Source organism: Pithys albifrons, chromosome 5 (assembly GCF_047495875.1).
Source record: "Pithys albifrons albifrons isolate INPA30051 chromosome 5, PitAlb_v1, whole genome shotgun sequence".
NCBI classification, from domain to species: domain Eukaryota; kingdom Metazoa; phylum Chordata; class Aves; order Passeriformes; family Thamnophilidae; genus Pithys; species Pithys albifrons.
The window spans coordinates 28,435,906-28,448,855 of record NC_092462.1 but is presented as its reverse complement, the minus strand read 5'-3'; the positions used below and the strand labels follow the sequence as shown (position 1 = coordinate 28,448,855).

Sequence of the window (12,950 nt, the reverse complement as noted above, 5' to 3'; positions counted from 1 at the left end):
AAAAATGCAAGTGGCACTCACACTGAGACACACAATTCCACAGTTTCTTTATAAGATTAGAGGAAAGCAAAGGGAGGAAAATCTAATAGATTGAATTCACCTGTCAGTAGTATTTCTTTTTCCTTAAAGCATCAGATACTGCAAGAGATGGATTGCTAGACTAGAAAGACCAAAGCATCTATTCTGGCATAGCGAATCTTGCTATGTGCTTGTAGATGGCTTGTCTCTGGTCATTACATGGGGAAGATAAGAGCCTGCACCAAGAATCTTCTCTCCTGTGCCTGCTCCCCCCTTTCTACTCTGCCTGCTCCCCCTGAGCCAAGAAGCAATGAACCACAACAGGTGAAATCACAGTTACTTCATACAGGGCAAGAGCTGCAAGCAGGTTTTGCTGTCTTTAGTTAGGAAAGGAAAAGAGAGGATGGCCCAGTTATATCTCTGGATACTGTCTTGGAAATTTGTAATTACATAAAGGAAAAATGTATAAAAATAGAAGACAAGTAGCTTATACAGAAATCATGCAATCAAGCTATGATCTTTGAAAGAAACACATACCAAACTGAAACAGACATTCCTGATATCACCAGTGAAGGGAAATAAAAGGCCATGTGTTAATGAACACACCAAGGCATGCCAAGTGATTCATAGCTGAGCAGAAAGACACACTCCTTGCCTCAAGGATCTCATAACTGAGACTGAGTGGTCATACATCAACTTTCCAACAGACTGTTTTTTTCCATTTGAGCCAACTTCAGAGTGATTGCCACTCTGTTTATTTTCCAGTTATTATCTGATCCAACTGTGGGTGTTGCTCTGCATTTATGAGGTGTTCCCTCACCTCTCCCCCCACTCCTCTTCCTGTGCTATGCCACACTGGAATTACCATATCAACTCTTGCAAGCACACCACACCTCTCGAAACCCTCTGGTAAGTACAGCCCACCTTGAATCACTTATTGTATTGCAAAGATCCAGAGCCAAAGACACCCAGTCAAGATTAGTATTGTCTCTCTCAGTGAGCAGTGAGAATTATTACTAATGCATTATTTATATTGAGCCAAAAATATGCACAGTGCTTTCCAAGTAAATTCACAGCAATGACCCTGTTCAAAAGAACTTGCAGTATGATCACTAGAAGAGACATAAAGCTTGTATATATGAAAAACCAAACAAGCTTTGGCACATACAAGTCTTGCATCCAACACAGCAAACATCACAGTAAGTACCTCAGTCTGTTCTTGGGAACAAGAATTAATGAAAAATATTACTTATCCCTACAAATTGGCCTCTCAGATCCTTAAATCACCCTGTCTACACTTGCAACACTCTAGTATCAAAAATATCCCTAAAGCTACATTCAAATAATGATTTGCATGTAACTGGGGATTAAACAAAGATAAAGGAGGAGGCAGGATGTCACAAACCATGCAAGAGCAATGAGAAATACTTTCAGAAGAATTAGATCTTTAGATCTTATTAGATCTTAGTCTTGCAGCTTTAGCATGTAATGATGAAGAGATTCAAGTTTTATTTGCAAAGCAATGGGCACTGTCACTCTGGAGCAAGACTTTAGTACTATAATAGACAGTTATATAGAAAACTCATTTCCAGCATTCAACAGTGGTAAAAAAAATCAAATGAAACATTAGGTATTTGACAGTAAAAGAGTAAAAAATGCCCCACATTGCTTATTGATAATCCCAACCACGGGTCTGACACCTTCATCTCAAAAGGTAGGAATGGCAGACTTGAAAGAGATAAGAACAGGATGGCAAGAAACAGTTCCCGTGAAGAATGGCTATGAAGGCTGGGACTTTGAAATGGAAAAAAAAAATTGGATCTTAAGGGATACAAGAGAGAGAAGGGATATGATCAGAGTGTCTGGTATCACTAATTGCAATGGAGAGCAGGGGTAAGAAATCAACTTTTCATCACCTCTTCCAGCACAAGAATTAGGGACCATTGAATCATCCAAAGAATCATTGAATGATTCACAAGTAAGTCTACTAAAGGACTGAGGTGCATGGATTTAAAGAGTCCAGGAGACAGTGGACAAGTCCATGGAAAATAACTCCACCAAGGGCTGCTAAACAAACCACGACCACTTCAAGAAATCCCTAGTGGTGAATATGTAGAAGCAGGGCACATACCGAGAAGCAGTTATCACACATGTCTGTTGTGCTGCTGCCATCCCTGGGCACCTACTTATGCCCATTCTTAGAGTCGCAACAGTGATAAGTGGAACCTTCTGAACCAGCCCAATTTCACTTGATAAGCCCAGCAAAATAGCAATAGTAGAAGTGACATCTGCATTACAGTGAAGGAAATAGTTTTGAAAATGCTTTTAAATTTTTGATAGCTTTAGTTATATCTGCTTTATTAGGTAAAGCTTGCTCAAGATCTGAACGCAAGCTTGTATAGAATTTGGATTGACTGAAGTTTGTCTTCTGCATCAAGATCCAAAAGAAGGGCATGGTTCAAAACAAGATTATGCTCAATCAGGGCTTAGGCTTTGCTCTTAAATACAGTACACTTTACTGAACCAGGTCTAGCTGGGTTTGTTGTAAATTTCATTTTATCTCAGCTGCTTGCATTTATTATAATCTCACATACCTCACTCTGATTAAGCGTGAACGGATGTATTTTTTCCTTAAAATGGAATTGTAAAATGTCTTGTCGATCTGTTGAAAAAAGAAAAATATAAGATAACAACAAAAAAGGAGGGAAACAGCAAAAGGAGCATTCAGAAAACAGCATTCAGTTATAAACTCAGAGTTTACAGAGGCAAGAAATGTGATCCAGCCCAGCCTCTACATAACGTTTGTTACAGACCTTTCCTAATCATCTCCCTTTTGGCCTAAGGCACATCATAAAAAGCATGTTCGTTTTTCTAAATGTCCTATAACTACACCAGTGTGCCACTATCATGCTGCCTCATCCACTCCCAAGCATAATGAGAAATATATAAACATCCTTGGAACACACTGCTGCAATCTCTCAGAGCACAGCATCCTAAAGATGGCCCACAGAAAGGATAGAGCACCCTATGCTCTGGAGTGCACTGACTGTCTTGTAGGGGTCCTTTCTGATACAGCATTTATCCTTGGTTCTATAGAAATCTATGGCAAAGCTATAAATTATGTCCCTCTATCACTGTTGTGATTTTCCACATGCTAGAGGAATTGTCAAGCAATTCTCATCAGAAACTGGAAATCTAGGACTCATAAGGAATCAATCTCCAAATGACATCTTTACTGGTGCCTGCTTAACCACATCCTGCTTTATGCTGAATGTCGTCTCGGGATTGCGTGATCAGACTGAGACAGCACAGTGTGATATAACAAGGCATGAAATTCTGCCAGGAATGGCTCAGGATCACTGAAGGATTGAGAAATAGCAAAGTCACTAGTGAGTTATGCAGCAACTCCTCCTATCAGCAAGACTCAGTAAATTGAATATATCCTGTAAACATCAAATGCATTACAGGAAAAAGTACATAGGAATGCTTTACATCATGCAAGTAGTCTTTTTTGTAGTTTTTAGCCCATAAAGCTGTCTGATTTAGCCAAGTCTCAAGTTTTTCTGTCTTCCAAAGGAAAGAATAAAATAATGGTTCTCAACCTTCCAGTATGTTGATATCTTTCAGATACGGAAACAAGCATGGAAACATGAAATCTGGGGTTGATTCCTCCCAAGGAACACAAAGCACCTCTTTTCCAGCCTTGGCTGTCATGACATGGAGCCTCATATCATTACACAGTGATATTAAAGCAGAATAATTTCAAGATGAAAACTGCACATTTTATTTTTAAGGTGATTTTAAGCATACATTACTAAGAAAAAAAGAGAAAAGTTCTTAATTGTTATACACTGAGCTGATGGTTTATCTTGCTGTTACTGGCAGTTATCTGCCATTACTTTGGTATTTGGAACAGACAACATTCTATGGAAAAAGATATGTCAACTGCAACAAGATACTGTGTATAAGCAGAACATGCTTTATGCAGTTGCTTTGCAGATTGCCAGCTGCTACCACTGCATTTTACAAAGCATACTGCTAAAAATAAAGTGGTTTATTTTCTGTAACTCTGCAGCCTGTTCCACCACAATCCTTCTTGGTTATTGGAATTATTTGCCCTTAGACAAAGAGGGGTTGTTTTGTTTTGCTGTTTTTAATTATAGCATTTGCTTGTCATTTCTGTCACAGTGTTAACTGCTTCACTAATGATTGTGTAAGCAGAAGCATGTAGCTAAGCAGCACTGCCAGCTTTGTGGCACACAGTCTTTGACAGCACAGCCTCTGAGAACTTTTGAGATCTCTGGGACAGGGACTTCTTTGCAGAGTGCTTTGCAATCAAAAGAGAGCCCTGAGCTTGGGCTGAGGTACACCTCAAGCTTCTACATTGCTAACAAGTAAAGCGAAAGCAGACTGACTTTCAGCTTGTAACTGAAGAGGGCAAGAATTTGCAATCCCTTGCAAGGGAGGGTTAAGTCAGTGTGAGATTCCCAAATCCTTTATCTCCTCCTGACAACTGTGTTTTCAAGGTACCTGGACTATTTCAGATGGCAAGTGTTTTTGCTACACTTTCCATCTACATTTCTGCAGCAGGTACATGGATCTTTACTTCTGTCGCTCATTCTCTTGTGTATCTTTGTTACAGCCTAAGCAGCTCATATGATTCTGGTTTTTGTATTCCCAACATATTCAGCTTTCTCCTTTTCTCCTCAGCCTGGACCACTTCCAAGGTGTTCCAGACAGTCTGATCAGGAACACCACATGCTGCAGCAGACACAAAGACTTCCAGTGGCATCTGACAAAACACAACTACACAGAGTGTGCTTTTTACAAAAAGACTCTAGGGAGTCCAAATGCAACCGAACTATCTGCAACGAACACTATTTTCAGAAAAGTCAGTCCAAAATGGATGTTAGTTGGTTCTATGGAGTGAACGGGAAGCATAAATTTAAAATGATACCAAAATTACTGAATTTGTGTTACTTCCATTCTCTTTCACACTTTCATGTGTGAATGGAAAGTATATACTTTTCCCACTTGTCACTATCTTTCCAATCCTTAAGAGTTGCCCTAGTACTACATCACCAACAGATAAAGAAATAACTGGAGGGTGGTTTTGCTTTCAATGAGCTTTGCAGAGCTTTAACCCCTTCAAACCTGACCTAATATTTTTCACTTTCGTAATCTGCTGTGTCTTATCAGGAAAGAAAGTCTAGCCAAACCTCTGCACTATAACTCCTGTCTCTCACCTGCTAATGAATTCATTTGAGAAATATGACCCAAATTTCTTCTTTGCCTCAACAATGATTTTCGTAACCTAAACTATTAACAGTTATCTTTATATTCATACAGACTTTATGTAAGAGGAAAAGATATAGGAAGGTGCTTTCAGATAGTAACTTTCAAAGATGTTCTGTATCAAGTTTTTACTGTTCATCTTCTGGTAAAGCCTTTCACTCACATCAAACAGTAAACATTTATCTCTTGCCTGCTTATAGCTTTCTTTTCATCTTGAGTCACAATTTTGGAAGCAAAAGCAACTAGAACATTGTCCTGTAATCAGGTAGGACCTGATCCTGCTTCAGAGAAGCATGTATATTCATTTTAAAGATTTTTATTTGATTACAGCCGCTCAAAAGTTACACTGTCATGACCAGATCTGTTAAATTCACTACTGATTAAGTGCATCTCACTTATTTTTCTGGGCCTTGTCTAGCAACAGCTCAATGGTGACAGCTGCTGCAGGCAAGGTCTGTGAGCATTTTTAACCAAGTGCCAAGCCTTGCTCCTTTCAACTGAACAACATTTTCCTGACAGCCTTTATTTTAGCATTTGTCGAAACAATATTTTCTTTAAGCTAATCTTTGCCAGGTAGTTTAGCTAAATGACATCTGGTATCTCCTCAGTTTAATTTCATATCCTCTATCCTTTTTACTTAACTTCTCTCTGTGCATTATAATTTTCTAAGACAAACTGTACTGCCCTCCTGAATGCTGGCCCATCCAATACAGTAACTAATAGTGGCTAGCACCAAAGATGCAGAAAGAGGGCAAAATATTCCCACCTGTACAAGCCTAGCCACAAAGTAAATTCTTCCTTCTTCCTTGCAGCCACAAGTTACTTTATACCTTGATGAAGAAGACTTCTTTTCCTATCCTGTCTTGAGTAACTCCAGATCTCACCATTATGCACTTTTTCTTGTGTTGCACCATGTCCAACCCTCTGAGGCCTGTAAGTAACCTACTTAATCTTTGTGATTTCATTCACCCAATATGTCTTGCATCCCTGGGACCCAAATACCCTAAGCTCTGGAAGGAGGTCACATGTGACAGGGGTCCTGTTGCTCTGGTGTAGTATGGAGCTGACATGAACTGGGCTTGCCTAGATGTGTAGCTGGGTCTGGAAGGGACCCAGCAAGGTTGGCTGTGTCAAGCCCTTGCTTTCTCCCACCACATACTGCTCTGCCACTGCACACAGGGTAACAGGATTTATCAAAAAGTTATCTTAAATCTAGTTTGATAAAATTTTCCCCTGAAATATTTGCTTAACCCACTGAAATACTTCCATGGGATGATCAAAAGCATTTAGTAGGTTTGGGAGCACAAATTCTCTTGTTGTTCAATAGTACTGCTTTTTTTTGCCTGCTGCCAGTTTAGTCCTTCAACAGCTATCCTCATACTACATTCTTCCTCTTACCCCAGTATCTACTTGGAATATAAAGCCTATTATTAGTGATTTTCAGAGCTCTTTGACCGTAAATGTCAATTGGAACATACCACATGGTTCAGTGGCTCTCCCCGGTTTACAGCATAACCTGCTGAGACCCCCCAGAGCTGCCCGTAACACAAATCCAGCAGCAGCTCCCTTGAGAATCCGAGATTTTTCCTGCCCTGATTGCAACTAAGGGGTTGAAGGAGGACACAAGGAGAAATACTGACAGGGGCAGAAAAAAAAAAAAAGAACCTGGCACTGCCCCAAAACAGGCTGTGAACATCACACTGCCCTTGGAAGCACAACAGCCCTACAACCACAGTCCTTGCCAGAGGTAAAGAAAATGGACCTGAAGGAGAGCAAGTGTAATGGTCCACATGCCTCCAACAAGCCAGAAGATCAGAAAGTTGCCTATCAGAAACACAAAGACAGCATGTGTCCTGACAGGCAAGGGCTGTGTGTCCCCAGACGTCTGCAAATGGTATCACAAACTCTTCATGGGTTTAAGTTGATCAAGCTGCTGAAGCTGAGGGGTAAGTAAACACTGACTGCACAAAAAAAGGAGCTCAGTTGGCTGGCTCCTGGAGGCACCAGCTGCAAAAGAGGAATAATTATCCTTGTACAGTAATTCCTAAAAATATTGGTCTTTAGGATAAAAGAAATTAAGAGGACTAATACATGGGATAACGTCAGGATTTAAAGTACCATGCTTATGCCTAGTGCAACCAATTTCAAGGGCATGTAATGACATGACTGCTTCATTATAGCCATGTGTATTAATGACAGCTGGAATTAAGGTCACCTAAGTATTCCCATTCCTGCTCCCTGCTGTCAATTATCCATAATTAGCTTCCTAAAACTTTCACACTACTACTGAAATTTTCTCCACTTAGGGAGGAGATTTTCCAGCTTTTGGTGAGAAAATCATGTTTGGACATAAAACAGAAAACCACTTGTGCCAATATCCAGAGAGAGCTTTGTGTTTGGTGTGTTTTCCTCCCAAATAGTATGCTTTTCCCAGGAAAATGACTTTGTGCCCTCTGGGTGTTTTAAGAAATACTCAGAGGTAAGGAGGTGAAATACAAGAGTAAATGCCTCTTATGAAATCTAAAGAAGATTGTTGATGATGTATTCAGCTTACAAGTGCCCAAATGCCATCAACCACACCACTTCAGTACTGAATTTGGATTCTCACTTTTGACAACACCAGGTTCTAAGCAACCACTCTCTTGACCAGTCAGATTTTGATCAGCAGTTCACATCTTGAAGCACTTCATTGATATAATTACCTGCAAACAATGCAGTAATTCTGGATTGTGGGTATATAATTAAGATAAGATTCTACCCTTAATCATACACACTATCGATAGCTGCCCTTTACTTCATTCTGAATTCCTTTTTCCAGCTCAGGTTCATATCCATTTTCCTTGTGCACATTTTATTGCTTTAAATGACACACACTGGATCTGAATTACAGTTACTTATTTATTGGGGGTGGGGTGTATTGTGATTTTTCTGAGTTTTTATATGCTTATTAGAACTTCTGCTTTGATGAACCAAGAAAAACAAAGGAAAAATAAAAATCACCTTCCCTGCCAATTACTTGAGAAAATTATATTTCATTAATAAGTCAAAGTATCAAATAAGTTGAAGGATTGCTGAATTTAAGTGGGAGAAAAAGTTGGATATTAGGCACATTTTTGATAAGTAACCATTTCATTCTGTAAATTTATGCAATTTAGGTGGAGCACACCAAGATTTTGAGATCTTACAGGTGATGAAAAACACTAAGCTACAGCTTCATTCACTGTACTGCATCAACTCACATCAGATTTGAAAATTATTCATATTTTCTTCAATACTTTTTCAGTTTTCTGTGCTACTGTGACCCATGGATACAGGAAAAACTGGAAATAAAATTTAAAGCAAGAAAGCATCTCTGTTATTACATCAATGAAACATGACAGTTGTATTTTTCTTCTTTTAATTTCAATAGAAATTCCTGGGGAAAAAAAGCATCTCAAGTGAGATGCAGGTGTTTTTTCTGAGTTATTTCCTCTCTCAGTATACAGCACTTCATCTATCCATTTCAGGCCACACCTGTGCATATACATATTGCTAGTCGAGTGTGCTGTCAACCTCTAATTCCAGAGCAAAATAAACAAGTTGCCAGATTGTCATTTTGGCCACTGATCCATTTCCATTTTTCCTAGTTGGATGAATTACTGTGGAAAATCCTTTCTACTTTGTTTCTAGCCCCAGCCACCCATAGAGGGCACCCCAATTGTACCACTCTAGTCCAAGAACAATGCTTCCTATTTGTGAGAACCGTTGCCTTAAAATTAAGCTTATAAAGCAGAAGTTGTCAAATGCCCTACATTTATTGTAGTAATTTTTTTCTCAAAATGATCCCTAAATATATTTTTTCAATAGATAAAAGATTTTTTCCCATTTAACAATATTGTTTTTCAGAATAAGGTAAAATGGAGATCGTTATATAGAAGTCTCAAAAAAGCTTTGTTTAAAAAACTTCATTATTCTGGATTTTGTACTATAGATGCACCTGTAAATAAAATTGTCTTTAGTGATGTAAAAGAAAATCTTTTATTAAAAACTCAGTTCTTTACACTTCATATTGATACTAAGTACTTGAGCAAGCACATACAAAGCCTAAGAAAGCTAGGGTTTAAATAAGGACTTAGGATTTACATTTTGGGATACTTATCTGAAAACACTACCAATTCTCTTTTGAAATTTATTACAACCAGGCACATTTTTACTCAGTTTAGTCTGGGTGCAGCAAGACTGAAAAGTCCTTGGAAAGACCTGGCTCTGCAGATAACCATAATTTCTGTGATCTGGCCAATTTATATTAAATTTTCTTTTGTTTCAGGGGATGAGAGAGGAAAATAACTGGGTTTGGGGGGAAGGAGAAACATCACACACAGCAAATGAAGCTACATGATACTTGTAGATACTTGTAGTTTTCCATTTGCTGTAAAAATGGGAGTCATACTGGACTCCCTTGAACTTCACCATACTCCCTTCTCTTGGGGCATGTTTAGTTATCATCTCAAAAATAGTTCTCACAGTCCAGTCTACCAGAGGAAATAGTCTTTAGGAGTGTTTCAAAAACCTGCTGCCTTAGAGATCTGCTGCTACTGAATTAACCTCCCAGCCCAAGGACCATAATGCGTTGATCAAGCAAGCCAAAGGCTTCTGAGCTTTACCTTAACACCCACATGGGAGGTGTGACAAATACACCTCCTGTATAGTTTCAGCCAGCTTTGCAGCTAGCTCTTGGCTCTAAAGACATTTGTGTTTCACCTCCCTGTCTCTCCCAAATACACACACACTTCTGCTCCCCAGGAAGACTTGAGCCACATCTGAGCCCAAAAGACAAGTGCCATAAAAAACAGCAGTCTCATCTGCTCACTCACTGGTGTTGGTGTTCTCAGCTAGGCTTCCTTTGAGTTCAGCTTAGATGGAAACCCTAGGCAGTACTTTGACTGACCCTTTGGCCCTGCAGACGTGACACTAGCTGTTCACAATTCACATGATATAAGGTATTTCCCAGTAGTGGGATGACTGCAAGCTTATCCTGGGTATAAAGCAGAGAGTCTTTCCATTACAAACATCCTGTTAAGAGCTAACTCTTCCACCAAACAAGGTTATCAGGTGTTAAAACTATACTTTCCATGGAAACATAAATGTCTACATGGGAGTAGACAATGCAATTCAAGTATGGAATGATGAGGGTAAATAAAATCCAAGTATGCCTAAGAAACTAAGCAGATCCTTTCCTGATTACCCATAAGCACTTGAAAAATTCTTTTTTATCTCTGGGGATCTCTTCTCAGATGCTGAAGTGGCTTTATGGATTTGGCCTTTCAACTCTTTCTCCAACTTAGCTCCCTGTCTGCCCAGGGACTGGGAAATTGTCCTTTGGTCATAACTGAATTTTGGTGATTCAGCTGAAAATCTGCATCACAGAAGACAAATTGAACTCCCATTCCTCCCCACTGGTGTCCTTCAAGGTGGTAGCCCAGAGGGCAGCTAAACAGAGGCATTGGATTCAGCTGAAAAGCCCTTTTTGTGAGCCATAAAGCATCAGGGACAGTGCAGAGCTGCAGTGACCTGAGTACCAAATGCTGCACTTAACAGTCCTTGGCATCCTCATGTACATTGCAACACAAAGAACACAAGGAGATTGTGTGGGGAGGGAAGTGCATGGCTCCTGCCTGCTGCTCTGTTTCTTCTCCACCCCATTCATGGTGAGAGAACTGTGTTAATAACCACTAAAATGATCATCTCCCAAGGGAGAAGGGTGCCTCTTTCCTCAGCAGTTCCAGTATGGGACTCAGCAGTGAGCCTTTCAACCAACCAAGAACAGGCACAGTCATCAGAACTGTTCTGCAGCATTTTCCTGTGGTATCACAAGTGCGTCTGCAAGATCCAGTAAAAACGTTGTTTCTAAATTAAACTCACACTAATTCAGCTCTGTCAAAGCAAAATGTCTGTTTCTAGAAGAGATGTTCTGACACACAATAGTGAGTCCTGAGGCAAGAATTATTGGTGAAATTCCATTATTCAATAGAAACATTTGGATAGGCAATAGTTTCCCAGGGGACGTATTCAGGTATCGTTTTAATATAATCCGCAACCACTCTGCCCAGATCCAGCCTGTTCATTCTGTGTTGCTTTCAGATGGTGGAGGGATGGGATAGCCCAGGTGCCTTGTGCATTACAAGAAACAGGAGAAATCCATGCCAGTCCATTTCATGGCTCAAGGCACTCAAAGAGGGAAAACAAACACCTTGCCTCTGCCCCAGCCACCCAGCTAGCCAAGAAGGGAACCACACTGGACTCATACCTGAGGAACATCCATCCACCCAACTCACAGCCTGGCTTACAATCACATGTGAACAGGAGCAAGTAGGGGATAATGGACAGGGCATAACCTCCAAAGCTGGGAAGGGGTACACTGTCAAACACAAGATTCCACAGAGTCACATGGGCTAAGACAGGGAGGAGCAGTCTGAGAGCAGGGCTGAGAACTGCTCTGGCCAGAAAAGGAGACAGGGAGATAGTGTCTGGGAAAGGAGAAGGGTTACATAAGCTGTCCTCAAAGAAGGGAAAGCCCACAATTTCTAGGAGAAAGTATCAGAAAGTTATTGCAGAGGCAAAAGAGAGCTAACAGGTGCATGGGCAGGGCAAAGGCTGGTGTCTGTTTCTATTGAGCAAACAGCCTTGTAGTGAAGGATGACTGCTTAGTATCCACCTCTCTCTCACAGCTAGAAACTTGCCAGCCTTCAGCTGAGACAATTTCCATTGAGATGGGCTTGGTCATACACTCATTTCAAGCTCTCCTGAATGCTCATCTGTCTCCCTTGAGATGATGTCTTACCACACTGGACACAATGCCCCTGTACCCCTCTTCCTGCATACAGTGCAGTTAATGCTGCTGCCCAGCGTAGGCAGTTGGGATCATCCCAGTCACCCAGGTCTATCTGGCTGTCTCAGCTCCCTCCACACATTGACGTGCCAGAGAGGCTGAAGAAGCAAATCTTAAAGCAGAGCCTTAAAAACCAACCCCAAGGTGCTGTTAGTAAGAGGGTAGTTAGGATCTCCATGGTATTCCTGGGAAATTCAAAATAATTAACACATTTTTTGTGGGAGAAAGAAAAAAAACCCAAGTCTGGTGCTGGAGTTGGAGAAAACTAGTTGGTAAAAATTGTGCAGATCAGCCACACAATAAGTGAGCCCACTATAAAATAGAGGCTCCTTGGTGAAGGAGCTGTAAGACTGTGACTGTGCCTTTTTTCTCCAGTGTAAGAGGGGATAGTCTGGCACACCACACTTGGCAAGGGAACAAGGACTGGTCCAACTAGAAAAATAAGGAGGCTCTAGTAAGCTGGAATATCTCTTTCTTCAGTGACATTCAGTCAGGTCTGCTTTTTCAGGAGAGCTTAAAGAGAACTCTTACAGCCACTTGCAGGAAGCCACTCAAGGAGAAAAGACCTTTCATCATCTGTTCCTCAGTCCCCCCAGCTCCACCCCAGAAGACATTTTCCAGACTTTCCAGTCAGCCCTGAGATGTTGACTAGTACACCAGCTTCATCAGCTCTCTGGCATGATCTGGCTGCATTCCCTCCCACCTTCAATGAGATAAGAGTCAGGAATGTTGTTCACACAATGGGTGTTACTATTCAAATCTGGAAACC

At 40.6% G+C, this 12,950-nt stretch overlaps 1 protein-coding gene across 1 annotated transcript in view; it reads right to left on the bottom strand.

Moving 5' to 3' along the window:
* The window catches only part of LOC139671853 (transmembrane protease serine 11E-like), a 41,172-nt gene that overhangs the window by 16,599 nt on the left and 11,623 nt on the right, over window positions 1–12,950 (bottom strand). Inside the window, exon 4 of the mRNA XM_071555142.1 lies at window positions 2,613–2,680. Within this exon, the coding sequence (XP_071411243.1) occupies window positions 2,613–2,680 (68 nt within the window). The remainder of the gene's footprint in view (window positions 1–2,612; window positions 2,681–12,950) is intronic.